Source organism: Diplotaxodon limnothrissa, linkage group LG19 (assembly GCF_057381915.1).
Source record: "Diplotaxodon limnothrissa isolate DT_005_m linkage group LG19, D_limnothrissa_male_GT1.1, whole genome shotgun sequence".
NCBI lineage: Eukaryota > Metazoa > Chordata > Actinopteri > Cichliformes > Cichlidae > Diplotaxodon > Diplotaxodon limnothrissa.
Window position 1 is genome coordinate 14,487,573 of NC_140614.1, and position 26,417 is coordinate 14,513,989.

Sequence of the window (26,417 nt, forward strand, 5' to 3'; positions counted from 1 at the left end):
AGAATTTTGCTTTGCTATTCTCAAGAAAGACAGGAAGAGTAATAAGAGTAAAGCTTACCGTAGAGATGTTGAAGTCTTTGAGGTCAGAGTATGATGTATATTGGACGAATGGACCCAGATTTGCTTTAACCCATTGGGCATCACTCTCATTTTGTTGCCTGCAAGCTAAGGCATGCAGACAAAAGTTAGGATGTGCTCAATTTAGCAAGGTTTGTGACTGGTAGACATGAAAGAATTTAAGTTTTTTGTCTGAGTGCTTTTCAAGACATTTCACACTGGAAAGCACATAACGCACCCTATGTCTGCCCTACCTGGCTCATTGATGGCATTTTCAGCATTTCTTAGATAGCCCAGCAGACCATGTGTGATCTCTTGCCGTCTGTACAGTGGCATCTCCTGGATAACTGAAGCCAACCCACTCACACTGCAACAGTTGAAAGAAAACGTTCTCATGCTGTTCTTTGTCAGTATTGTCATTTTCATTTGCAACAAAATCTTGATTGCTCCAAGAAAACTACTCACATGACTTGGTAATTCATGCAGCTGATGTTTGTGGTTGTGTTTATGAGCATTTCTGGAGTAAAACTGGCAAGGATAGGAATCAGTTTCACATGGAACCAAAGTTCATAGTCATTTGTCGTGAAAGTGGAGAAATGTGGACTGATGATGATGAAGGTCGTATTCATGATCCGATCTCTCACAACAGGCTGGAAGTGTGGGCTCTGTCATGTTAAAGTGGAAAAAGACATAAGCAAAGGTGAGATTGCATGTTGGAAGTACACCCATACAACATGGTACAAAAGCTGTAACCATTTGTTTTCTAAGATACAATAGCCAACAATGGATGTAGCGGTTGAGACCTATGTTTTATTCTGTGTTTACTTCTAGAATCAAATATCCGCATTGTCCTCCTTCACCCTTTTAGGAGGCTAGCCTACCTGTCCATTGGCTGTCAGCTGTGTCAGGAATTCATCCACATTTTTTAGAACATTGCCCTCTTCAAGTTTTTCAAACACAAGATCAATAAAATCTGTGTTATTTGAGGCTCCAGAGCTCAGTAGCAGCTGTGCCACCTCAGAGGGATTGAGCGTTGACAACAATCCAGCCTACAACAGGGAATCAACATATTATCAGACAGCAGTAATGACCAATGCTGTGGGTAAAGGATTAGAGTTTGCAACCAAAGAAAGTGTGCTCTATGATTTGCTTGTATTTTTGATATGGCAAAATAAACTCCTGTGTTTGTCTTCTTAAGTCTACAATTTTGTTTTCCTGTTCTTAAGGGAGGACTAGAAGTGCAATGTAGGGCTTACCGTAGAGATGTTGAAGTCTTTGAGGTCAGAGTATGATGTATATTGGACGAATGGACCCAGATTTGCTTTAACCCATTGGGCATCACTCTCATTTTGTTGCCTGCAAGCTAAGGCATGCAGACAAAAGTTAGGATGTGCTCAATTTAGCAAGGTTTGTGACTGGTAGACATGAAAGAATTTGTGGGCAAGTTTTTTGTGTGAGTGCTTTTCAAGACATTTCACACTGGAAAACACATAACGCACCCTATGTCTGCCCTACCTGGCTCATTGATGGCATTTTCAGCATTTCTTAGGTAGCCCAGCAGACCATGTGTGATCTCTTGCCGTCTGTACAGTGGCATCTCCTGGATAACTATAGCCAACCCACTCACACTGCAACAGTTGAAAGAAAACATTCTCATGCTGTTTTTTGTCTCTATTGTCATTTTCATTTGCAACAAAATCTTGATTGCTCCAAGAAAACTACTCACATGACTTGGTAATTCATGCAGCTGATGTTTGTGGTTGTGTTTATGAGCATTTCTGGAGTAAAACTGGCAAGGATAGGAATCAGTTTCACATGGAACCAAAGTTCATAGTCGTTTGTCGTGAAAGTGGAGAAATGTGGACTGATGACGATGAAGGTCGTATTCATGATCCGATCTCTCACAACAGGCTGGAAATGTGGGGTCTGTCATATTAAAGTGGAAAAAGACATAAGCAAAGGTGAGATTGCATGTTGGAAGTACACCCATACAACATGGTACAAAGGCTGTAACCATTTGTTTTCTAAGATACAATAGCCAACAATGGATGTAGCGGTTGAGACCGATGTCTTATTCTGTGTTTACTTCTAGAATCAAATATCCGCATTGTCCTCCTTCACCCTTTTAGGAGGCTAGCCTACCTGTCCATTGGCTGTCAGCTGTGTCAGGAATTCATCCACATTTTTTAGAACATTGCCCTCTTCAAGTTTTTCAAACACAAGATCAATAAAATCTGTGTTATTTGAGGCTCCAGAGCTCAGTAGCAGCTGTGCCACCTCAGAGGGATTGAGCGTTGACAACAATCCAGCCTACAACAGGGAATCAACATAATATCAGACAGCAGTAATGACCAATGCTGTGGGTAAATGAATAGAGTTTGCAACCAAAGAAAGTGTGCTCTATGATTTGCTTGTATTTTTGATATGGCAAAATAAACTCCTGTGTTTGTCTTCTTAAGTCTACAATTTTGTTTTCCTGTTCTTAAGGGAGGACTAGAAGTGCAATGTAGGGCTTACCGTAGAGATGTTGAAGTCTTTGAGGTCAGAGTATGATGTATATTGGACGAATGGACCCAGATTTGCTTTAACCCATTGGGCATCACTCTCATTTTGTTGCCTGCAAGCTAAGGCATGCAGATAAAAGTTAGGATGTGCTCAATTTAGCAAGGTTTGTGACTGGTAGACATGAAAGAATTTAAGTTTTTTGTGTGAGTGCTTTTCAAGACATTTCACACTGGAAAGCACATAATGCACCCTATGTCTGCTCTACCTGGCTCATTGATGGCATTTTCAGCATTTCTTAGGTAGCCCAGCAGACCATGTGTGATCTCTTGCCGTCTGTACAGTGGCATCTCCTGGATAACTGAAGCCAACCCACTCACACTGCAACAGTTGAAAGAAAACATTCTCATGCTGTTCTTTGTCTCTATTGTCATTTTCATTTGCAACAAAATCTTGATTGCTCCAAGAGAACTACTCACATGACTTGGTAGTTCATGCAGCTGATGTTTGTGGTTGTGTTTATGAGCATTTCTGGAGTAAAACTGGCAAGGATAGGAATCAGTTTCACATGGAACCAAAGTTCATAGTCGTTTGTCGTGAAAGTGGAGAAATGCGGACTGATGACGATGAAGGTCGCATTCATGATCCGATCTCTCACAACAGGCTGGAAAATTGGCATCTGTGAAATTGAGGTGGAAAAGAAGCTAAGCAATACAGAGACTGCATGTTGTAAATGTACTCATACAACATGTCACAAAGGTTGCAAACAAGTCTTCTCTATGATAGACTCCTTGAAGAGTTGTGTAGCGGTTTAGCAAATGTCTTATTCTGTCTTATCCTGCTGGAATAAAACACCAGGATTGTCCTCCTTCACCCTTTTAGAAGCCTAGCATACCTGTCCATTGGCTGTCAGTTGTGTGAGGAATCCATCCACATTTTCTAGAGCGTTGCCCTCTTGCAGTCGCTCAAACACACGATCAATCAAATCTGTGTTATTGGAGGCTCCCAAACTCAGTACCAGCTGTGCCACCTGAGAAGGACTGAGGACTGACAACAATTCAGCCTACAAAAGAGAACCAGCATAATATCAGACAGCAGTCATGGAAATGTTCTGGGTAAAAGAATTCCGTTTACAGGAAGATGTACATCTGCAGTTGGCACTCACAGCGGACAAATTAGGATTGAAGGCTTCCAAGTCCTGCACAGTTGCAAAATCAGAGAAGTCGCCAAGGTTTGCCTTTAGCCACGCTTGGCTCCCCGTGATAGATGAGACACAGCCAGGATCTGCAGAAAAAGCAAGAAAGTTATTGACAGGGTAATATACCACATGTTGTCATGGAAAAACCAAAGTGAGCTTGAGTTTCTCCTTTTACCTGTTGAGTCATTTCTTGACAAGAACGGTTTGATGAAGTGAGTGAAGACTGCTTGCTGTGTGTCTCTGTCCATGGATGCCTTTTGGCTTCCAAATGCCTGAATGCTACATTTGAGAGAAAGCTTTCAACATCTAAACTTCTAGTCAACTGCACATTTGCAGAACAGAGCTATATGTCTCATATTTACTTACACAGTCTGGTATGTCTGGCAGCTGAAGTTTTTGGAGCTAAGGCAAAATAGGAAGTTGAAAGATGGAACGGCCAGAAACGGACGGATCTTTGTCTTGAACCAGCTGGTAATGAACTCCTCACTCTGTAGTTGTGCCTGGCTGAAGTTGTCAATTCTCACTTCTCCAAGAGCCTCGAGCACATTTGACGAGGTCGGGTAGGTGTTGTTGACGGCCTTGAATTGGCAGAAAAATAATTGTAGCTGGACCCAAACTTCACGCAGGGAAATGGTAATATTGTGAAAATGTGATTTTGTACTTACCATGTTAGCAAATGTCTCAAGGGCCTGGTCCAGTACAGCAGAGGCTTTTTGGAAGAAAAGCTTCCAGACTTCTACTGGGTATATGTTTTGGCTTTTCAGTGTGCAGTTCAGCAGTGTGACCAAGTTGCTGGATGTGAGATAGGGAGCCTTGAAAAAGAAAATTGACAAAGAATACAGCCATTTTGTCAGAGCTCATGGAGATTTGTCTCAGGACCATAATGAGGCAAAATCCATGTTCTGTTTTTGGAGTTTAAAAAGGAATCTTACAGAGGAACAGGCATGTTCTGTGATGGTGAAATTGCACAGGGCTGCCGAGGAATTGCCAGCTGACAGGATTTGCTCAAGTTTTGAACTGTGGAAAAAACACAATAAATTGAAATCCAATGTCCCCTTAATTACACTGTGTTAACAAATTTTACCTAGACAGAATCAACATTGAACAAAACGGCATTTCACCCACCCATCAACTCCATTACAAATGAGATTCACTGTGAAAAGAGAATGGTTGTGTGTCAGATAATAGTCCTTCAGAATGCATTTATATCCTTAGAGTTGAAATGTGTACTTCTAGACAGACTTACCATGAACTGGGGTCACCTTGCACTGAAGACAAAGAAAATATGAGTGTTAGTATAGTGGAAACATCTTCTTCAAGTGTAAATACCTTGACTTTGTCACAGTTGGCCCAATTAGTGTGCCAAACCTGGATCAAATATTGGATAACCCATGTAAGACACCCCCCACACCCACCCACCCACCCCCCAAAAAACTAATCTTACCACAAAGGAAGCTGGAACTGAGCAGCCTGTTTGAGAAGAAAAAGAAAGGAAACAAATCAATGGAGTAGTCATTACAGTGCTGGTACTGGGCTTTTGAGAAAAGTTTAGTCAGGAAAGCCCATTTGCCACATACGTGGGAATGTGTCCTGGAGGTACTGCTTGCTTGATCTCACGCCCTGTGAAAGGTCCAGTGGCAATGCTGCCAAACTCTGCGCAAGACCATCGTATCTAAAGGAAGAAAAGAATTCATTGTGACTTGTCAGGAGCCTCAGCTTGGCATTGTGCACACCCAAATGTCTAACTGTGGATATCAGAAATATCTTACACAGCCTGGTAGGATTCACAGGTGATGTTACTGGGGATCACCCGCAAGCTGCTAGGAAGGATGCTCGCCATCACAGGAACCAAATAAACCTGGAACCACTGTTGATAGTCTTCTGGCTGAAAGTCTTTAAGCTGAGGAGCAAGGGCTGTCAAGGTCAGGCTCAAAATGGTGTCTCGCACATCTGGATTTTGGATGAGGGTGACATTTCTCTGAAAAGAGAAGGGGATCATAATAAGGTCAGAGAGGAAGTTCTGAAGTCTTTGTGGAAATGCGGAGATGAGGGGGAGCTTATCTAAACTAAATCTTTGTACTTCTGTACAGCAGGGATGCCTCAAGGCATGAAGCATATCAGAAATGGATCATTTTCAGTTAAACACTTGAGCAGGTTTATGAAAGAACACTGTTAACATTTGTTGATGTTTGCGCTGAGGTAAGGTTACCAATGAGAATTCACCTGCTTGTTGATGTTTGCAAAAGCCTGGAAGAATTGGTTGAGCTGCTCATAATCACTGGTCTCTGTCAAGCTTGTCAACACCTCCCTTACAACATGTGCATCGTTTAAAGCACCACTGTTTGGATCTAGGATTAGATCAGCCTTTTGCGATGGTGAAAGAACGTCCAGAACTGCCAGCTATGGATACAAAAAAGTAGAATTCATGAAATGCATGTCTTTTGTATAATTTCCAGAATTTTGCTTTGCTATTCTCAAGAAAGACAGGAAGAGTAATAAGAGTAAAGCTTACCGTAGAGATGTTGAAGTCTTTGAGGTCAGAGTATGATGTATATTGGACGAATGGACCCAGATTTGCTTTAACCCATTGGGCATCACTCTCATTTTGTTGCCTGCAAGCTAAGGCATGCAGACAAAAGTTAGGATGTGCTCAATTTAGCAAGGTTTGTGACTGGTAGACATGAAAGAATTTAAGTTTTTTGTCTGAGTGCTTTTCAAGACATTTCACACTGGAAAGCACATAACGCACCCTATGTCTGCCCTACCTGGCTCATTGATGGCATTTTCAGCATTTCTTAGATAGCCCAGCAGACCATGTGTGATCTCTTGCCGTCTGTACAGTGGCATCTCCTGGATAACTGAAGCCAACCCACTCACACTGCAACAGTTGAAAGAAAACGTTCTCATGCTGTTCTTTGTCAGTATTGTCATTTTCATTTGCAACAAAATCTTGATTGCTCCAAGAAAACTACTCACATGACTTGGTAATTCATGCAGCTGATGTTTGTGGTTGTGTTTATGAGCATTTCTGGAGTAAAACTGGCAAGGATAGGAATCAGTTTCACATGGAACCAAAGTTCATAGTCATTTGTCGTGAAAGTGGAGAAATGTGGACTGATGATGATGAAGGTCGTATTCATGATCCGATCTCTCACAACAGGCTGGAAGTGTGGGCTCTGTCATGTTAAAGTGGAAAAAGACATAAGCAAAGGTGAGATTGCATGTTGGAAGTACACCCATACAACATGGTACAAAAGCTGTAACCATTTGTTTTCTAAGATACAATAGCCAACAATGGATGTAGCGGTTGAGACCTATGTTTTATTCTGTGTTTACTTCTAGAATCAAATATCCGCATTGTCCTCCTTCACCCTTTTAGGAGGCTAGCCTACCTGTCCATTGGCTGTCAGCTGTGTCAGGAATTCATCCACATTTTTTAGAACATTGCCCTCTTCAAGTTTTTCAAACACAAGATCAATAAAATCTGTGTTATTTGAGGCTCCAGAGCTCAGTAGCAGCTGTGCCACCTCAGAGGGATTGAGCGTTGACAACAATCCAGCCTACAACAGGGAATCAACATATTATCAGACAGCAGTAATGACCAATGCTGTGGGTAAAGGATTAGAGTTTGCAACCAAAGAAAGTGTGCTCTATGATTTGCTTGTATTTTTGATATGGCAAAATAAACTCCTGTGTTTGTCTTCTTAAGTCTACAATTTTGTTTTCCTGTTCTTAAGGGAGGACTAGAAGTGCAATGTAGGGCTTACCGTAGAGATGTTGAAGTCTTTGAGGTCAGAGTATGATGTATATTGGACGAATGGACCCAGATTTGCTTTAACCCATTGGGCATCACTCTCATTTTGTTGCCTGCAAGCTAAGGCATGCAGACAAAAGTTAGGATGTGCTCAATTTAGCAAGGTTTGTGACTGGTAGACATGAAAGAATTTGTGGGCAAGTTTTTTGTCTGAGTGCTTTTCAAGACATTTCACACTGGAAAACACATAACGCACCCTATGTCTGCCCTACCTGGCTCATTGATGGCATTTTCAGCATTTCTTAGGTAGCCCAGCAGACCATGTGTGATCTCTTGCCGTCTGTACAGTGGCATCTCCTGGATAACTATAGCCAACCCACTCACACTGCAACAGTTGAAAGAAAACATTCTCATGCTGTTTTTTGTCTCTATTGTCATTTTCATTTGCAACAAAATCTTGATTGCTCCAAGAAAACTACTCACATGACTTGGTAATTCATGCAGCTGATGTTTGTGGTTGTGTTTATGAGCATTTCTGGAGTAAAACTGGCAAGGATAGGAATCAGTTTCACATGGAACCAAAGTTCATAGTCGTTTGTCGTGAAAGTGGAGAAATGTGGACTGATGACGATGAAGGTCGTATTCATGATCCGATCTCTCACAACAGGCTGGAAATGTGGGGTCTGTCATATTAAAGTGGAAAAAGACATAAGCAAAGGTGAGATTGCATGTTGGAAGTACACCCATACAACATGGTACAAAGGCTGTAACCATTTGTTTTCTAAGATACAATAGCCAACAATGGATGTAGCGGTTGAGACCGATGTCTTATTCTGTGTTTACTTCTAGAATCAAATATCCGCATTGTCCTCCTTCACCCTTTTAGGAGGCTAGCCTACCTGTCCATTGGCTGTCAGCTGTGTCAGGAATTCATCCACATTTTTTAGAACATTGCCCTCTTCAAGTTTTTCAAACACAAGATCAATAAAATCTGTGTTATTTGAGGCTCCAGAGCTCAGTAGCAGCTGTGCCACCTCAGAGGGATTGAGCGTTGACAACAATCCAGCCTACAACAGGGAATCAACATAATATCAGACAGCAGTAATGACCAATGCTGTGGGTAAATGAATAGAGTTTGCAACCAAAGAAAGTGTGCTCTATGATTTGCTTGTATTTTTGATATGGCAAAATAAACTCCTGTGTTTGTCTTCTTAAGTCTACAATTTTGTTTTGCTGTTCTTAAGGGAGGACTAGAAGTGCAATGTAGGGCTTACCGTAGAGATGTTGAAGTCTTTGAGGTCAGAGTACGCTGTATATTGGACGAATGGACCCAGATTTGCTTTAACCCATTGGGCATCACTCTCATTTTGTTGCCTGCAAGCTAAGGCATGCAGACAAAAGTTAGGATGTGCTCAATTTAGGAAGGTTTGTGACTGGTAGACATGAAAGAATTTAAGTTTTTTGTCTGAGTGCTTTTCAAGACATTTCACACTGGAAAGCACATAATGCACCCTATGTCTGCTCTACCTGGCTCATTGATGGCATTTTCAGCATTTCTTAGGTAGCCCAGCAGACCATGTGTGATCTCTTGCCGTCTGTACAGTGGCATCTCCTGGATAACTGAAGCCAACCCACTCACACTGCAACAGTTGAAAGAAAACATTCTCATGCTGTTCTTTGTCTCTATTGTCATTTTCATTTGCAACAAAATCTTGATTGCTCCAAGAAAACTACTCACATGACTTGGTAGTTCATGCAGCTGATGTTTGTGGTTGTGTTTATGAGCATTTCTGGAGTAAAACTGGCAAGGATAGGAATCAGTTTCACATGGAACCAAAGTTCATAGTCGTTTGTCGTGAAAGTGGAGAAATGCGGACTGATGACGATGAAGGTCGCATTCATGATCCGATCTCTCACAACAGGCTGGAAAATTGGCATCTGTGAAATTGAGGTGGAAAAGAAGCTAAGCAATACAGAGACTGCATGTTGTAAATGTACTCATACAACATGTCACAAAGGTTGCAAACAAGTCTTCTCTATGATAGACTCCTTGAAGAGTTGTGTAGCGGTTTAGCAAATGTCTTATTCTGTCTTATCCTGCTGGAATAAAACACCAGGATTGTCCTCCTTCACCCTTTTAGAAGCCTAGCATACCTGTCCATTGGCTGTCAGTTGTGTGAGGAATCCATCCACATTTTCTAGAGCGTTGCCCTCTTGCAGTCGCTCAAACACACGATCAATCAAATCTGTGTTATTGGAGGCTCCCAAACTCAGTACCAGCTGTGCCACCTGAGAAGGACTGAGGACTGACAACAATTCAGCCTACAAAAGAGAACCAGCATAATATCAGACAGCAGTCATGGAAATGTTCTGGGTAAAAGAATTCCGTTTACAGGAAGATGTACATCTGCAGTTGGCACTCACAGCGGACAAATTAGGATTGAAGGCTTCCAAGTCCTGCACAGTTGCAAAATCAGAGAAGTCGCCAAGGTTTGCCTTTAGCCACGCTTGGCTCCCCGTGATAGATGAGACACAGCCAGGATCTGCAGAAAAAGCAAGAAAGTTATTGACAGGGTAATATACCACATGTTGTCATGGAAAAACCAAAGTGAGCTTGAGTTTCTCCTTTTACCTGTTGAGTCATTTCTTGACAAGAACGGTTTGATGAAGTGAGTGAAGACTGCTTGCCGTGTGTCTCTGTCCATGGATGCCTTTTGGCTTCCAAATGCCTGAATGCTACATTTGAGAGAAAGCTTTCAACATCTAAACTTCTAGTCAACTGCACATTTGCAGAACAGAGCTATATGTCTCATATTTACTTACACAGTCTGGTATGTCTGGCAGCTGAAGTTTTTGGAGCTAAGGCAAAATAGGAAGTTGAAAGATGGAACGGCCAGAAACGGACGGATCTTTGTCTTGAACCAGCTGGTAATGAACTCCTCACTCTGTAGTTGTGCCTGGCTGAAGTTGTCAATTCTCACTTCTCCAAGAGCCTCGAGCACATTTGACGAGGTCGGGTAGGTGTTGTTGACGGCCTTGAATTGGCAGAAAAATAATTGTAGCTGGACCCAAACTTCACGCAGGGAAATGGTAATATTGTGAAAATGTGATTTTGTACTTACCATGTTAGCAAATGTCTCAAGGGCCTGGTCCAGTACAGCAGAGGCTTTTTGGAAGAAAAGCTTCCAGACTTCTACTGGGTATATGTTTTGGCTTTTCAGTGTGCAGTTCAGCAGTGTGACCAAGTTGCTGGATGTGAGATAGGGAGCCTTGAAAAAGAAAATTGACAAAGAATACAGCCATTTTGTCAGAGCTCATGGAGATTTGTCTCAGGACCATAATGAGGCAAAATCCATGTTCTGTTTTTGGAGTTTAAAAAGGAATCTTACAGAGGAACAGGCATGTTCTGTGATGGTGAAATTGCACAGGGCTGCCGAGGAATTGCCAGCTGACAGGATTTGCTCAAGTTTTGAACTGTGGAAAAAACACAATAAATTGAAATCCAATGTCCCCTTAATTACACTGTGTTAACAAATTTTACCTAGACAGAATCAACATTGAACAAAACGGCATTTCACCCACCCATCAACTCCATTACAAATGAGATTCACTGTGAAAAGAGAATGGTTGTGTGTCAGATAATAGTCCTTCAGAATGCATTTATATCCTTAGAGTTGAAATGTGTACTTCTAGACAGACTTACCATGAACTGGGGTCACCTTGCACTGAAGACAAAGAAAATATGAGTGTTAGTATAGTGGAAACATCTTCTTCAAGTGTAAATACCTTGACTTTGTCACAGTTGGCCTAATTAGTGTGCCAAACCTGGATCAAATATTGGATAACCCATGTAAGACACCCCCCACACCCACCCACCCACCCCCCAAAAAACTAGTCTTACCACAAAGGAAGCTGGAACTGAGCAGCCTGTTTGAGAAGAAAAAGAAAGGAAACAAATCAATGGAGTAGTCATTACAGTGCTGGTACTGGGCTTTTGAGAAAAGTTTAGTCAGGAAAGCCCATTTGCCACATACGTGGGAATGTGTCCTGGAGGTACTGCTTGCTTGATCTCACGCCCTGTGAAAGGTCCAGTGGCAATGCTGCCAAACTCTGCGCAAGACCATCGTATCTAAAGGAAGAAAAGAATTCATTGTGACTTGTCAGGAGCCTCAGCTTGGCATTGTGCACACCCAAATGTCTAACTGTGGATATCAGAAATATCTTACACAGCCTGGTAGGATTCACAGGTGATGTTACTGGGGATCACCCGCAAGCTGCTAGGAAGGATGCTCGCCATCACAGGAACCAAATAAACCTGGAACCACTGTTGATAGTCTTCTGGCTGAAAGTCTTTAAGCTGAGGAGCAAGGGCTGTCAAGGTCAGGCTCAAAATGGTGTCTCGCACATCTGGATTTTGGATGAGGGTGACATTTCTCTGAAAAGAGAAGGGGATCATAATAAGGTCAGAGAGGAAGTTCTGAAGTCTTTGTGAAAATGCGGAGATGAGGGGGAGCTTATCTAAACTAAATCTTTGTACTTCTGTACAGCAGGGATGCCTCAAGGCATGAAGCATATCAGAAATGGATCATTTTCAGTTAAACACTTGAGCAGGTTTATGAAAGAACACTGTTAACATTTGTTGATGTTTGCGCTGAGGTAAGGTTACCAATGAGAATTCACCTGCTTGTTGATGTTTGCAAAAGCCTGGAAGAATTGGTTGAGCTGCTCATAATCACTGGTCTCTGTCAAGCTTGTCAACACCTCCCTTACAACATGTGCATCGTTTAAAGCACCACTGTTTGGATCTAGGATTAGATCAGCCTTTTGCGATGGTGAAAGAACGTCCAGAACTGCCAGCTATGGATACAAAAAAGTAGAATTCATGAAATGCATGTCTTTTGTATAATTTCCAGAATTTTGCTTTGCTATTCTCAAGAAAGACAGGAAGAGTAATAAGAGTAAAGCTTACCGTAGAGATGTTGAAGTCTTTGAGGTCAGAGTATGATGTATATTGGACGAATGGACCCAGATTTGCTTTAACCCATTGGGCATCACTCTCATTTTGTTGCCTGCAAGCTAAGGCATGCAGACAAAAGTTAGGATGTGCTCAATTTAGCAAGGTTTGTGACTGGTAGACATGAAAGAATTTGTGGGCAAGTTTTTTGTCTGAGTGCTTTTCAAGACATTTCACACTGGAAAACACATAACGCACCCTATGTCTGCCCTACCTGGCTCATTGATGGCATTTTCAGCATTTCTTAGGTAGCCCAGCAGACCATGTGTGATCTCTTGCCGTCTGTACAGTGGCATCTCCTGGATAACTATAGCCAACCCACTCACACTGCAACAGTTGAAAGAAAACATTCTCATGCTGTTTTTTGTCTCTATTGTCATTTTCATTTGCAACAAAATCTTGATTGCTCCAAGAAAACTACTCACATGACTTGGTAATTCATGCAGCTGATGTTTGTGGTTGTGTTTATGAGCATTTCTGGAGTAAAACTGGCAAGGATAGGAATCAGTTTCACATGGAACCAAAGTTCATAGTCGTTTGTCGTGAAAGTGGAGAAATGTGGACTGATGACGATGAAGGTCGTATTCATGATCCGATCTCTCACAACAGGCTGGAAATGTGGGGTCTGTCATATTAAAGTGGAAAAAGACATAAGCAAAGGTGAGATTGCATGTTGGAAGTACACCCATACAACATGGTACAAAGGCTGTAACCATTTGTTTTCTAAGATACAATAGCCAACAATGGATGTAGCGGTTGAGACCGATGTCTTATTCTGTGTTTACTTCTAGAATCAAATATCCGCATTGTCCTCCTTCACCCTTTTAGGAGGCTAGCCTACCTGTCCATTGGCTGTCAGCTGTGTCAGGAATTCATCCACATTTTTTAGAACATTGCCCTCTTCAAGTTTTTCAAACACAAGATCAATAAAATCTGTGTTATTTGAGGCTCCAGAGCTCAGTAGCAGCTGTGCCACCTCAGAGGGATTGAGCGTTGACAACAATCCAGCCTACAACAGGGAATCAACATAATATCAGACAGCAGTAATGACCAATGCTGTAGGTAAATGAATAGAGTTTGCAACCAAAGAAAGTGTGCTCTATGATTTGCTTGTATTTTTGATATGGCAAAATAAACTCCTGTGTTTGTCTTCTTAAGTCTACAATTTTGTTTTCCTGTTCTTAAGGGAGGACTAGAAGTGCAATGTAGGGCTTACCGTAGAGATGTTGAAGTCTTTGAGGTCAGAGTACGCTGTATATTGGACGAATGGACCCAGATTTGCTTTAACCCATTGGGCATCACTCTCATTTTGTTGCCTGCAAGCTAAGGCATGCAGACAAAAGTTAGGATGTGCTCAATTTAGGAAGGTTTGTGACTGGTAGACATGAAAGAATTTAAGTTTTTTGTCTGAGTGCTTTTCAAGACATTTCACACTGGAAAACACATAATGCACCCTATGTCTGCTCTACCTGGCTCATTGATGGCATTTTCAGCATTTCTTAGGTAGCCCAGCAGACCATGTGTGATCTCTTGCCGTCTGTACAGTGGCATCTCCTGGATAACTGAAACCAACCCACTCACACTGCAACAGTTGAAAGAAAACATTCTCATGCTGTTCTTTGTCTCTATTGTCATTTTCATTTGCAACAAAATGTTGATTGCTCCAAGAAAACTACTCACATGACTTGGTAGTTCATGCAGCTGATGTTTATGATTGTGTTTATGAGCATTTCTGGAGTAAAACTGGCAAGGATAGGAATCAGTTTCACATGGAACCAAAGTTCATAGTCGTTTGTCGTGAAAGTGGAGAAATGTGGACTGATGACGATGAAGGTCGCATTCATGATCCGATCTCTCACAACAGGCTGGAAAATTGGCATCTGTGAAATTGAGGTGGAAAAGAAGCTAAGCAATACAGAGACTGCATGTTGTAAATGTACTCATACAACATGTCACAAAGGTTGCAAACAAGTCTTCTCTATGATAGACTCCTTGAAGAGTTGTGTAGCGGTTTAGCAAATGTCTTATTCTGTCTTATCCTGCTGGAATAAAACACCAGGATTGTCCTCCTTCACCCTTTTAGAAGCCTAGCATACCTGTCCATTGGCTGTCAGTTGTGTGAGGAATCCATCCACATTTTCTAGAGCGTTGCCCTCTTGCAGTCGCTCAAACACACGATCAATCAAATCTGTGTTATTGGAAGCTCCCAAACTCAGTACCAGCTGTGCCACCTGAGAAGGACTGAGGACTGACAACAATTCAGCCTACAAAAGAGAACCAGCATAATATCAGACAGCAGTCATGGAAATGTTCTGGGTAAAAGAATTCCGTTTACAGGAAGATGTACATCTGCAGTTGGCACTCACAGCGGACAAATTAGGATTGAAGGCTTCCAAGTCCTGCACAGTTGCAAAATCAGAGAAGTCGCCAAGGTTTGCCTTTAGCCACGCTTGGCTCCCCGTGATAGATGAGACACAGCCAGGATCTGCAGAAAAAGCAAGAAAGTTATTGACAGGGTAATATACCACATGTTGTCATGGAAAAACCAAAGTGAGCTTGAGTTTCTCCTTTTACCTGTTGAGTCATTTCTTGACAAGAACGGTTTGATGAAGTGAGTGAAGACTGCTTGCTGTGTGTCTCTGTCCATGGATGCCTTTTGGCTTCCAAATGCCTGAATGCTACATTTGAGAGAAAGCTTTCAACATCTAAACTTCTAGTCAACTGCACATTTGCAGAACAGAGCTATATGTCTCATATTTACTTACACAGTCTGGTATGTCTGGCAGCTGAAGTTTTTGGAGCTAAGGCAAAATAGGAAGTTGAAAGATGGAACGGCCAGAAACGGACGGATCTTTGTCTTGAACCAGCTGGTAATGAACTCCTCACTCTGTAGTTGTGCCTGGCTGAAGTTGTCAATTCTCACTTCTCCAAGAGCCTCGAGCACATTTGACGAGGTCGGGTAGGTGTTGTTGACGGCCTTGAATTGGCAGAAAAATAATTGTAGCTGGACCCAAACTTCACGCAGGGAAATGGTAATATTGTGAAAATGTGATTTTGTACTTACCATGTTAGCAAATGTCTCAAGGGCCTGGTCCAGTACAGCAGAGGCTTTTTGGAAGAAAAGCTTCCAGACTTCTACTGGGTATATGTTTTGGCTTTTCAGTGTGCAGTTCAGCAGTGTGACCAAGTTGCTGGATGTGAGATAGGGAGCCTTGAAAAAGAAAATTGACAAAGAATACAGCCATTTTGTCAGAGCTCATGGAGATTTGTCTCAGGACCATAATGGGGCAAAATCCATGTTCTGTTTTTGGAGTTTAAAAAGGAATCTTACAGAGGAACAGGCATGTTCTGTGATGGTGAAATTGCACAGGGCTGCCGAGGAATTGCCAGCTGACAGGATTTGCTCAAGTTTTGAACTGTGGAAAAAACACAATAAATTGAAATCCAATGTCCCCTTAATTACACTGTGTTAACAAATTTTACCTAGACAGAATCAACATTGAACAAAACGGCATTTCACCCACCCATCAACTCCATTACAAATGAGATTCACTGTGAAAAGAGAATGGTTGTGTGTCAGATAATAGTCCTTCAGAATGCATTTATATCCTTAGAGTTGAAATGTGTACTTCTATACAGACTTACCATGAACTGGGGTCACCTTGCACTGAAGACAAAGAAAATATGAGTGTTAGTATAGTGGAAACATCTTCTTCAAGTGTAAATACCTTGACTTTGTCACAGTTGGCCTAATTAGTGTGCCAAACCTGGATCAAATATTGGATAACCCATGTAAGACACCCCCCACACCCACCCACCCACCCCCCAAAAAACTAATCTTACCACAAAGGAAGCTGGAACTGAGCAGCCTGTTTGAGAAGAAAAAGAAAGGAAACAAATCAATGGAGTAGTCATTACAGTGCTGGTACTGGGCTTTTGAGAAAAGTTTAGTCAGGAAAGCCCATTTGCCACATACGTGGGAATGTGTCCTGGAGGTACTGCTTGCTTGATCTCACGCCCTGTGAAAGGTCCAGTGGCAATGCTGCCAAACTCTGCGCAAGACCATCGTATCTAAAGGAAGAAAAGAATTCATTGTGACTTGTCAGGAGCCTCAGCTTGGCATTGTGCACACCCACATGTCTAACTGTGGATATCAGAAATATCTTACACAGCCTGGTAGGATTCACAGGTGATGTTACTGGGGATCACCCGCAAGCTGCTAGGAAGGATGCTCGCCATCACAGGAACCAAATAAACCTGGAACCACTGTTGATAGTCTTCTGGCTGAAAGTCTTTAAGCTGAGGAGCAAGGGCTGTCAAGGTCAGGCTCAAAATGGTGTCTCGCACATCTGGATTTTGGATGAGGGTGACATTTCTCTGAAAAGAGAAGGGGATCATAATAAGGTCAGAGAGGAAGTTCTGAAGTCTTTGTGGAAATGCGGAGATGAGGGGGAGCTTATCTAAACTAAATCTTTGTACTTCTGTACAGCAGGGATGCCTCAAGGCATGAAGCATATCAGAAATGGATCATTTTCAGTTAAACACTTGAGCAGGTTTATGAAAGAACACTGTTAACATTTGTTGATGTTTGCGCTGAGGTAAGGTTACCAATGAGAATTCACCTGCTTGTTGATGTTTGCAAAAGCCTGGAAGAATTGGTTGAGCTGCTCATAATCACTGGTCTCTGTCAAGCTTGTCAACACCTCCCTTACAACATGTGCATCGTTTAAAGCACCACTGTTTGGATCTAGGATTAGATCAGCCTTTTGCGATGGTGAAAGAACGTCCAGAACTGCCAGCTATGGATACAAAAAAGTAGAATTCGTGAAATGCATGTCTTTTGTATAATTTCCAGAATTTTGCTTTGCTATTCTCAAGAAAGACAGGAAGAGTAATAAGAGTAAAGCTTACCGTAGAGATGTTGAAGTCTTTGAGGTCAGAGTATGATGTATATTGGACGAATGGACCCAGATTTGCTTTAACCCATTGGGCATCACTCTCATTTTGTTGCCTGCAAGCTAAGGCATGCAGACAAAAGTTAGGATGTGCTCAATTTAGCAAGGTTTGTGACTGGTAGACATGAAAGAATTTAAGTTTTTTGTCTGAGTGCTTTTCAAGACATTTCACACTGGAAAGCACATAACGCACCCTATGTCTGCCCTACCTGGCTCATTGATGGCATTTTCAGCATTTCTTAGGTAGCCCAGCAGACCATGTGTGATCTCTTGCCGTCTGTACAGTGGCATCTCCTGGATAACTGAAGCCAACCCACTCACACTGCAACAGTTGAAAGAAAACGTTCTCATGCTGTTCTTTGTCAGTATTGTCATTTTCATTTGCAACAAAATCTTGATTGCTCCAAGAAAACTACTCACATGACTTGGTAATTCATGCAGCTGATGTTTGTGGTTGTGTTTATGAGCATTTCTGGAGTAAAACTGGCAAGGATAGGAATCAGTTTCACATGGAACCAAAGTTCATAGTCGTTTGTCGTGAAAGTGGAGAAATGTGGACTGATGACGATGAAGGTCGTATTCATGATCCGATCTCTCACAACAGGCTGGAAATGTGGGGTCTGTCATATTAAAGTGGAAAAAGACATAAGCAAAGGTGAGATTGCATGTTGGAAGTACACCCATACAACATGGTACAAAGGCTGTAACCATTTGTTTTCTAAGATACAATAGCCAACAATGGATGTAGCGGTTGAGACCGATGTCTTATTCTGTGTTTACTTCTAGAATAAAATATCCGCATTGTCCTCCTTCACCCTTTTAAGAGGCTAGCCTACCTGTCCATTGGCTGTCAGCTGTGTCAGGAATTCATCCACATTTTTTAGAACATTGCCCTCTTCAAGTTTTTCAAACACAAGATCAATAAAATCTGTGTTATTTGAGGCTCCAGAGCTCAGTAGCAGCTGTGCCACCTCAGAGGGATTGAGCGTTGACAACAATCCAGCCTACAACAGGGAATCAACATAATATCAGACAACAGTAATGACCAATGCTGTGGGTAAAGGATTAGCGTTTGCAACCAAAGAAAGTGTGCTCTATGATTTGCTTGTATTTTTGATATGGCAAAATAAACTCCTGTGTTTGTCTTCTTAAGTCTACAATTTTGTTTTCCTGTTCTTAAGGGAGGACTAGAAGTGCAATGTAGGGCTTACCGTAGAGATGTTGAAGTCTTTGAGGTCAGAGTATGATGTATATTGGACGAATGGACCCAGATTTGCTTTAACCCATTGGGCATCACTCTCATTTTGTTGCCTGCAAGCTAAGACATACAAACAAAAGTTAGGATGTGCCAAATTTAGGAAGGTTTTTGACAGGTAGACATGAAAGAATTTGTGGGCAAGTTTTTTGTCTGAGTGCTTTTCAAGACATTTCACACTGGAAAACACATAACGCACCCTATGTCTGCCCTACCTGGCTCATTGATGGCATTTTCAGCATTTCTTAGGTAGCCCAGCAGACCATGTGTGATCTCTTGCCGTCTGTACAGTGGCATCTCCTGGATAACTATAGCCAACCCACTCACACTGCAACAGTTGAAAGAAAACATTCTCATGCTGTTTTTTGTCACTATTGTCATTTTCATTTGCAACAAAATCTTGATTGCTCCAAGAAAACTACTCACATGACTTGGTAATTCATGCAGCTGATGTTTGTGGTTGTGTTTATGAGCATTTCTGGAGTAAAACTGGCAAGGATAGGAATCAGTTTCACATGGAACCAAAGTTCATAGTCGTTTGTCGTGAAAGTGGAGAAATGTGGACTGATGACGATGAAGGTTGTATTCATGATCCGATCTCTCACAACAGGCTGGAAATGTGGGGTCTGTCATATTAAAGTGGAAAAAGACATAAGCAAAGGTGAGATTGCATGTTGGAAGTACACCCATACAACATGGTACAAAAGCTGTAACCATTTGTTTTTCTAAGATACAATAGCCAACAATGGATGTAGCGGTTGAGACCGATGTCTTATTCTGTGTTTACTTCTAGAATCAAATATCCGCATTGTCCTCCTTCACCCTTTTAGGAGGCTAGCCTACCTGTCCATTGGCTGTCAGCTGTGTCAGGAATTCATCCAGATTTTTTAGAACATTGCCCTCTTCAAGTTTTTCAAACACAAGATCAATAAAATCTGTGTTATTTGAGGCTCCAGAGCTCAGTAGCAGCTGTGCCACCTCAGAGGGATTGAGCGTTGACAACAATCCAGCCTACAACAGGGAATCAACATAATATCAGACAGCAGTAATGACCAATGCTGTGGGTAAATGAATAGAGTTTGCAACCAAAGAAAGTGTGCTCTATGATTTGCTTGTATTTTTGATATGGCAAAATAAACTCCTGTGTTTGTCTTCTTAAGTCTACAATTTTGTTTTCCTGTTCTTAAGGGAGGACTAGAAGTGCAATGTAGGGCTTACCGTAGAGATGTTGAAGTCTTTGAGGTCAGAGTACGCTGTATATTGGACGAATGGACCCAGATTTGCTTTAACCCATTGGGCATCACTCTCATTTTGTTGCCTGCAAGCTAAGGCATGCAGACAAAAGTTAGGATGTGCTCAATTTAGCAAGGTTTGTGACTGGTAGACATGAAAGAATTTAAGTTTTTTGTCTGAGTGCTTTTCAAGACATTTCACACTGGAAAACACATAATGCACCCTATGTCTGCCCTACCTGTCTCATTGATGGCATTTTCAGCATTTCTTAGATAGCCCAGCAGACCATGTGTGATCTCTTGCCGTCTGTACAGTGGCATCTCCTGGATAACTATAGCCAACCCACTCACACTGCAACAGTTGAAAGAAAACATTCTCATGCTGTTCTTTGTCTCTATTGTCATTTTCATTTGCAACAAAATGTTGATTGCTCCAAGAAAACTACTCACATGACTTGGTAGTTCATGCAGCTGATGTTTGTGGTTGTGTTTATGAGCATTTCTGGAGTAAAACTGGCAAGGATAGGAATCAGTTTCACATGGAACCAAAGTTCATAGTCGTTTGTCGTGAAAGTGGAGAAATGCGGACTGATGACGATGAAGGTCGCATTCATGATCCGATCTCTCACAACAGGCTGGAAAATTGGCATCTGTGAAATTGAGGTGGAAAAGAAGCTAAGCAATACAGAGACTGCATGTTGTAAATGTACTCATACAACATGTCACAAAGGTTGCAAACAAGTCTTCTCTATGATAGACTCCTTGAAGAGTTGTGTAGCGGTTTAGCAAATGTCTTATTCTGTCTTATCCTGCTGGAATAAAACACCAGGATTGTCCTCCTTCACCCTTTTAGAAGCCTAGCATACCTGTCCATTGGCTGTCAGTTGTGTGAGGAATCCATCCACATTTTCTAGAGCGTTGCCCTCTTGCAGTCGCTCAAACACACGATCAATCAAATCTGTGTTATTGGAGGCTCCCAAACTCAGTACCAGCTGTGCCACCTGAGAAGGACTGAGGACTGACAACAATTCAGCCTACAAAAGAGAACCAGCATAATATCAGACAGCAGTCATGGAAATGTTCTGGGTAAAAGAATTCCGTTTACAGGAAGATGTACATCTGCAGTTGGCACTCACAGCGGACAAATTAGGATTGAAGGCTTCCAAGTCCTGCACAGTTGCAAAATCAGAGAAGTCGCCAAGGTTTGCCTTTAGCCACGCTTGGCTCCCCGTGATAGATGAGACACAGCCAGGATCTGCAGAAAAAGCAAGAAAGTTATTGACAGGGTAATATACCACATGTTGTCATGGAAAAACCAAAGTGAGCTTGAGTTTCTCCTTTTACCTGTTGAGTCATTTCTTGACAAGAACGGTTTGATGAAGTGAGTGAAGACTGCTTGCTGTGTGTCTCTGTCCATGGATGCCTTTTGGCTTCCAAATGCCTGAATGCTACATTTGAGAGAAAGCTTTCAACATCTAAACTTCTAGTCAACTGCACATTTGCAGAACAGAGCTATATGTCTCATATTTACTTACACAGTCTGGTATGTCTGGCAGCTGAAGTTTTTGGAGCTAAGGCAAAATAGGAAGTTGAAAGATGGAACGGCCAGAAACGGACGGATCTTTGTCTTGAACCAGCTGGTAATGAACTCCTCACTCTGTAGTTGTGCCTGGCTGAAGTTGTCAATTCTCACTTCTCCAAGAGCCTCGAGCACATTTGACGAGGTCGGGTAGGTGTTGTTGACGGCCTTGAATTGGCAGAAAAATAATTGTAGCTGGACCCAAACTTCACGCAGGGAAATGGCAATATTGTGAAAATGTGATTTTGTACTTACCATGTTAGCAAATGTCTCAAGGGCCTGGTCCAGTACAGCAGAGGCTTTTTGGAAGAAAAGCTTCCAGACTTCTACTGGGTATATGTTTTGGCTTTTCAGTGTGCAGTTCAGCAGTGTGACCAAGTTGCTGGATGTGAGATAGGGAGCCTTGAAAAAGAAAATTGACAAAGAATACAGCCATTTTGTCAGAGCTCATGGAGATTTGTCTCAGGACCATAATGGGGCAAAATCCATGTTCTGTTTTTGGAGTTTAAAAAGGAATCTTACAGAGGAACAGGCATGTTCTGTGATGGTGAAATTGCACAGGGCTGCCGAGGAATTGCCAGCTGACAGGATTTGCTCAAGTTTTGAACTGTGGAAAAAACACAATAAATTGAAATCCAATGTCCCCTTAATTACACTGTGTTAACAAATTTTACCTAGACAGAATCAACATTGAACAAAACGGCATTTCACCCACCCATCAACTCCATTACAAATGAGATTCACTGTGAAAAGAGAATGGTTGTGTGTCAGATAATAGTCCTTCAGAATGCATTTATATCCTTAGAGTTGAAATGTGTACTTCTAGACAGACTTACCATGAACTGGGGTCACCTTGCACTGAAGACAAAGAAAATATGAGTGTTAGTATAGTGGAAACATCTTCTTCAAGTGTAAATACCTTGACTTTGTCACAGTTGGCCCAATTAGTGTGCCAAACCTGGATCAAATATTGGATAACCCATGTAAGACACCCCCCACACCCACCCACCCACCCCCCAAAAAACGAATCTTACCACAAAGGAAGCTGGAACTGAGCAGCCTGTTTGAGAAGAAAAAGAAAGGAAACAAATCAATGGAGTAGTCATTACAGTGCTGGTACTGGGCTTTTGGGAAAAGTTTAGTCAGGAAAGCCCATTTGCCACATACGTGGGAATGTGTCCTGGAGGTACTGCTTGCTTGATCTCACGCCCTGTGAAAGGTCCAGTGGCAATGCTGCCAAACTCTGCGCAAGACCATCGTATCTAAAGGAAGAAAAGAATTCATTGTGACTTGTCAGGAGCCTCAGCTTGGCATTGTGCACACCCAAATGTCTAACTGTGGATATCAGAAATATCTTACACAGCCTGGTAGGATTCACAGGTGATGTTACTGGGGATCACCCGCAAGCTGCTAGGAAGGATGCTCGCCATCACAGGAACCAAATAAACCTGGAACCACTGTTGATAGTCTTCTGGCTGAAAGTCTTTAAGCTGAGGAGCAAGGGCTGTCAAGGTCAGGCTCAAAATGGTGTCTCGCACATCTGGATTTTGGATGAGGGTGACATTTCTCTGAAAAGAGAAGGGGATCATAATAAGGTCAGAGAGGAAGTTCTGAAGTCTTTGTGGAAATGCGGAGATGAGGGGGAGCTTATCTAAACTAAATCTTTGTACTTCTGTACAGCAGGGATGCCTCAAGGCATGAAGCATATCAGAAATGGATCATTTTCAGTTAAACACTTGAGCAGGTTTATGAAAGAACACTGTTAACCTTTGTTGATGTTTGCGCTGAGGTAAGGTTACCAATGAGAATTCACCTGCTTGTTGATGTTTGCAAAAGCCTGGAAGAATTGGTTGAGCTGCTCATAATCACTGGTCTCTGTCAAGCTTGTCAACACCTCCCTTACAACATGTGCATCGTTTAAAGCACCACTGTTTGGATCTAGGATTAGATCAGCCTTCTGCGATGGTGAAAGAACGTCCAGAACTGCCAGCTATGGATACAAAAAAGTAGAATTCATGAAATGCATGTCTTTTGTATAATTTCCAGAATTTTGCTTTGCTATTCTCAAGAAAGACAGGAAGAGTAATAAGAGTAAAGCTTACCGTAGAGATGTTGAAGTCTTTGAGGTCAGAGTATGATGTATATTGGACGAATGGACCCAGATTTGCTTTAACCCATTGGGCATCACTCTCATTTTGTTGCCTGCAAGCTAAGGCATACAAACAAAAGTTAGGATGTGCTCAATTTAGCAAGGTTTGTGACAGGTAGAGATGAAAGAATTTAAGTTTTTTGTCTGAGTGCTTTTCAAGACATTTCACACTGGAAAGCACATAACGCACCCTATGTCTGCCCTACCTGGCTCATTGATGGCATTTTCAGCATTTCTTAGATAGCCCAGCAGACCATGTGTGATCTCTTGCCGTCTGTACAGTGGCATCTCCTGGATAACTAAAGCCAACCCACTCACACTGCAACAGTTGAAAGAAAACGTTCTCATGCTGTTCTTTGTCAGTATTGTCATTTTCATTTGCAACAAAATGTTGATTGCTCCAAGAAAACTACTCACATGACTTGGTAGTTCATGCAGCTGATGTTTGTGGTTGTGTTTATGAGCATTTCTGGAGTAAAACTGGCAAGGATAGGAATCAGTTTCACATGGAACCAAAGTTCATAGTCGTTTGTCGTGAAAGTGGAGAAATGTGGACTGATGATAATGAAGGTCGTATTCATGATCCGATCTCTCACAACAGGCTGGAAAATTGTCATCTGTGAAATTGAAGTGGAAAAGAAGCTAAGCAATACAGATACTGCATGTTGTAAATGTACTCATACAACATGGTAAATGGTAAATGGCCTGTATTTATATAGCGCTTTACTAGTCCCTAAGGACCTCAAAGCGCTTTACATATCCAGTCATCCACCCATTCACGCACACATTCACACACTGGTGATGGTAAGCTACATTGTAGCCACAGCCACTCTGGGGCGCACTGACAGATGGTACAAACGCTGCAAGCAATTCTTTTCTATGATAGACTCCTTGAAGAGTTGTGTAGCGGTTTAGCAAATGTCTTATTCTGTCTTATCCTGCTGGAATAAAACACCAGGATTGTCCTCCTTCACCCTTTTAGAAGCCTAGCATACCTGTCCATTGGCTGTCAGTTGTGTGAGGAATCCATCCACATTTTTTAGAGCTTTGCCCTCTTGCAGTCGCTCAAACACACGATCAATCAAATCTGTGTTATTGGAGGCTCCCAAACTCAGTACCAGCTGTGCCACCTGAGAAGGACTGAGGACTGACAACAATTCAGCCTACAAAAGAGAACCAGCATAATATCAGACAGCAGTCATGGAAATGTTCTGGGTAAAAGAATTCCGTTTACAGGAAGATGTACATCTGCAGTTGGCACTCACAGCGGACAAATTAGGATTGAAGGCTTCCAAGTCCTGCACAGTTGCAAAATCAGAGAAGTCGCCAAGGTTTGCCTTTAGCCACGCTTGGCTCCCCGTGATAGATGAGACACAGCCAGGATCTGCAGAAAAAGCAAGAAAGTTATTGACAGGGTAATATACCACATGTTGTCATGGAAAAACCAAAGTGAGCTTGAGTTTCTCCTTTTACCTGTTGAGTCATTTCTTGACAAGAATGGTTTGATGAAGTGAGTGAAGACTGCTTGCTGTGTTTCTCTGTTCATGGATGCCTTTTGCCTTCCAAATGCCTGAATGCTACATTTGAGAGAAAGCTTTCAATAAATAACATATTCAAAATTCAACATAATTCAACATAATTCAATCACAACCATTTCAAACTTAAATCCCATTGATATTTTAAAACATTGTAATCAACGAATTGGTACATTTTGTCACAACCTCTTCTACACAGAATAAGACCTATATTTCTTTCGTTTATTCATCCACATTTTCATTTCCTTTCATAATTTGATCATTTCATATGGTATTCTAATATGGGATAGTGAACTCTTTTAACCTCAGTCTTTTCATGTCTGGAAAAGTTTCCAACCGCGTTTTACATCGTGGGTAGCAATTTTCAGTTGAAATTCTCCTTTTGACTTATTTTCAATTACATAATTTCTGAATCATTACATAACATTCTTATTTTAAAGAAACACCTTCACAAACGACCACCTTATATTAAGGTGTATGCCTCTTTTACAACAGCTGGGTCACACAGTCATAACTTGTTTGGTCTGACTTGTAATTTAACAATTATGTGATACGCATTTTTCTTTCTTCCTTTTTTTAGTGATTTCAGTGGAATTTGGGACCCTGACATCAACATTCAATGCAATACACAGTGAGAAATGTGTTACATGTTAGAATATTCAATTAAAATTGTTTATGTCTTTAATGATTTCCATAAGCAGTTAACAGCAGTCACCAGCAATAATTGGTAAAATGGAATTTATTCACTTACATCTCTTGGAAAGAGGTGCAGCTGAAGTTCCACTTGCTGAGCTGGTTTAGGAAGTTTCCATTGACATAAGGCAAAAGAGGAATCATCTTCACAGAGAACCACAGCCTGATGAATTCGGGGTCACTGTCATTACCCAAACGAAGGCTGTCCATGACTCCAAATACATCCAGAACATCAAATCCAGGGACATTGTTGTTCTGTTACAAGACAAATTTGCCATTTACCATTCTTAAAAGCTGTTACATGTTTTACACCTACACTATACTGAAGTAAAGCATTAGCTCATTTACCAGGTCAAAGAACACTTGTAAAGTCGACTCTACAATCTGCCTGAGATTTTGTTCCACCATCCTCGACTTTTCATCTGTTAAGCTTGCATTTTTACCCCTTTTACAGGATAACTCGCCTGTCAGTTTGTCCACTGCAGCAGAGCTCT

The 26,417-nt window shown here is 41.7% G+C and overlaps 1 protein-coding gene across 1 annotated transcript in view; it reads right to left on the minus strand.

Moving 5' to 3' along the window:
• The window catches only part of LOC146611913 (uncharacterized), a 61,691-nt gene that overhangs the window by 34,444 nt on the left and 830 nt on the right, over positions 1–26,417 (minus strand). The window contains exons 6-101 of the mRNA XM_085343574.1: positions 26,272–26,415; positions 25,982–26,178; positions 25,169–25,272; positions 24,961–25,079; positions 24,691–24,858; positions 24,113–24,312; positions 23,902–24,014; positions 23,649–23,755; positions 23,360–23,536; positions 22,906–23,114; positions 22,714–22,808; positions 22,581–22,606; positions 22,383–22,404; positions 22,262–22,289; positions 22,069–22,153; positions 21,802–21,948; positions 21,503–21,714; positions 21,312–21,415; positions 21,104–21,222; positions 20,834–21,001; positions 20,418–20,617; positions 20,207–20,319; positions 19,954–20,060; positions 19,579–19,746; positions 19,162–19,361; positions 18,951–19,063; positions 18,692–18,798; positions 18,317–18,484; positions 17,901–18,100; positions 17,690–17,802; positions 17,437–17,543; positions 17,148–17,324; positions 16,694–16,902; positions 16,502–16,596; positions 16,369–16,394; positions 16,171–16,192; positions 16,050–16,077; positions 15,857–15,941; positions 15,590–15,736; positions 15,291–15,502; positions 15,100–15,203; positions 14,892–15,010; positions 14,622–14,789; positions 14,206–14,405; positions 13,995–14,107; positions 13,742–13,848; positions 13,367–13,534; positions 12,951–13,150; positions 12,740–12,852; positions 12,481–12,587; positions 12,192–12,368; positions 11,738–11,946; positions 11,546–11,640; positions 11,413–11,438; positions 11,215–11,236; positions 11,094–11,121; positions 10,901–10,985; positions 10,634–10,780; positions 10,335–10,546; positions 10,144–10,247; positions 9,936–10,054; positions 9,666–9,833; positions 9,250–9,449; positions 9,039–9,151; positions 8,786–8,892; positions 8,411–8,578; positions 7,995–8,194; positions 7,784–7,896; positions 7,525–7,631; positions 7,150–7,317; positions 6,734–6,933; positions 6,523–6,635; positions 6,270–6,376; positions 5,981–6,157; positions 5,527–5,735; positions 5,335–5,429; positions 5,202–5,227; positions 5,004–5,025; positions 4,883–4,910; positions 4,690–4,774; positions 4,423–4,569; positions 4,124–4,335; positions 3,933–4,036; positions 3,725–3,843; positions 3,455–3,622; positions 3,039–3,238; positions 2,828–2,940; positions 2,575–2,681; positions 2,200–2,367; positions 1,784–1,983; positions 1,573–1,685; positions 1,314–1,420; positions 939–1,106; positions 523–722; positions 312–424; positions 59–165 (exon numbers count right to left, since the gene is read on the minus strand). Of these exons, the coding sequence (XP_085199700.1) occupies positions 59–165; positions 312–424; positions 523–722; positions 939–1,106; positions 1,314–1,420; positions 1,573–1,685; positions 1,784–1,983; positions 2,200–2,367; positions 2,575–2,681; positions 2,828–2,940; positions 3,039–3,238; positions 3,455–3,622; positions 3,725–3,843; positions 3,933–4,036; positions 4,124–4,335; positions 4,423–4,569; positions 4,690–4,774; positions 4,883–4,910; positions 5,004–5,025; positions 5,202–5,227; positions 5,335–5,429; positions 5,527–5,735; positions 5,981–6,157; positions 6,270–6,376; positions 6,523–6,635; positions 6,734–6,933; positions 7,150–7,317; positions 7,525–7,631; positions 7,784–7,896; positions 7,995–8,194; positions 8,411–8,578; positions 8,786–8,892; positions 9,039–9,151; positions 9,250–9,449; positions 9,666–9,833; positions 9,936–10,054; positions 10,144–10,247; positions 10,335–10,546; positions 10,634–10,780; positions 10,901–10,985; positions 11,094–11,121; positions 11,215–11,236; positions 11,413–11,438; positions 11,546–11,640; positions 11,738–11,946; positions 12,192–12,368; positions 12,481–12,587; positions 12,740–12,852; positions 12,951–13,150; positions 13,367–13,534; positions 13,742–13,848; positions 13,995–14,107; positions 14,206–14,405; positions 14,622–14,789; positions 14,892–15,010; positions 15,100–15,203; positions 15,291–15,502; positions 15,590–15,736; positions 15,857–15,941; positions 16,050–16,077; positions 16,171–16,192; positions 16,369–16,394; positions 16,502–16,596; positions 16,694–16,902; positions 17,148–17,324; positions 17,437–17,543; positions 17,690–17,802; positions 17,901–18,100; positions 18,317–18,484; positions 18,692–18,798; positions 18,951–19,063; positions 19,162–19,361; positions 19,579–19,746; positions 19,954–20,060; positions 20,207–20,319; positions 20,418–20,617; positions 20,834–21,001; positions 21,104–21,222; positions 21,312–21,415; positions 21,503–21,714; positions 21,802–21,948; positions 22,069–22,153; positions 22,262–22,289; positions 22,383–22,404; positions 22,581–22,606; positions 22,714–22,808; positions 22,906–23,114; positions 23,360–23,536; positions 23,649–23,755; positions 23,902–24,014; positions 24,113–24,312; positions 24,691–24,858; positions 24,961–25,079; positions 25,169–25,272; positions 25,982–26,178; positions 26,272–26,415 (12,516 nt within the window). The remainder of the gene's footprint in view (positions 1–58; positions 166–311; positions 425–522; positions 723–938; positions 1,107–1,313; positions 1,421–1,572; positions 1,686–1,783; positions 1,984–2,199; positions 2,368–2,574; positions 2,682–2,827; positions 2,941–3,038; positions 3,239–3,454; positions 3,623–3,724; positions 3,844–3,932; positions 4,037–4,123; positions 4,336–4,422; positions 4,570–4,689; positions 4,775–4,882; positions 4,911–5,003; positions 5,026–5,201; positions 5,228–5,334; positions 5,430–5,526; positions 5,736–5,980; positions 6,158–6,269; positions 6,377–6,522; positions 6,636–6,733; positions 6,934–7,149; positions 7,318–7,524; positions 7,632–7,783; positions 7,897–7,994; positions 8,195–8,410; positions 8,579–8,785; positions 8,893–9,038; positions 9,152–9,249; positions 9,450–9,665; positions 9,834–9,935; positions 10,055–10,143; positions 10,248–10,334; positions 10,547–10,633; positions 10,781–10,900; positions 10,986–11,093; positions 11,122–11,214; positions 11,237–11,412; positions 11,439–11,545; positions 11,641–11,737; positions 11,947–12,191; positions 12,369–12,480; positions 12,588–12,739; positions 12,853–12,950; positions 13,151–13,366; positions 13,535–13,741; positions 13,849–13,994; positions 14,108–14,205; positions 14,406–14,621; positions 14,790–14,891; positions 15,011–15,099; positions 15,204–15,290; positions 15,503–15,589; positions 15,737–15,856; positions 15,942–16,049; positions 16,078–16,170; positions 16,193–16,368; positions 16,395–16,501; positions 16,597–16,693; positions 16,903–17,147; positions 17,325–17,436; positions 17,544–17,689; positions 17,803–17,900; positions 18,101–18,316; positions 18,485–18,691; positions 18,799–18,950; positions 19,064–19,161; positions 19,362–19,578; positions 19,747–19,953; positions 20,061–20,206; positions 20,320–20,417; positions 20,618–20,833; positions 21,002–21,103; positions 21,223–21,311; positions 21,416–21,502; positions 21,715–21,801; positions 21,949–22,068; positions 22,154–22,261; positions 22,290–22,382; positions 22,405–22,580; positions 22,607–22,713; positions 22,809–22,905; positions 23,115–23,359; positions 23,537–23,648; positions 23,756–23,901; positions 24,015–24,112; positions 24,313–24,690; positions 24,859–24,960; positions 25,080–25,168; positions 25,273–25,981; positions 26,179–26,271; positions 26,416–26,417) is intronic.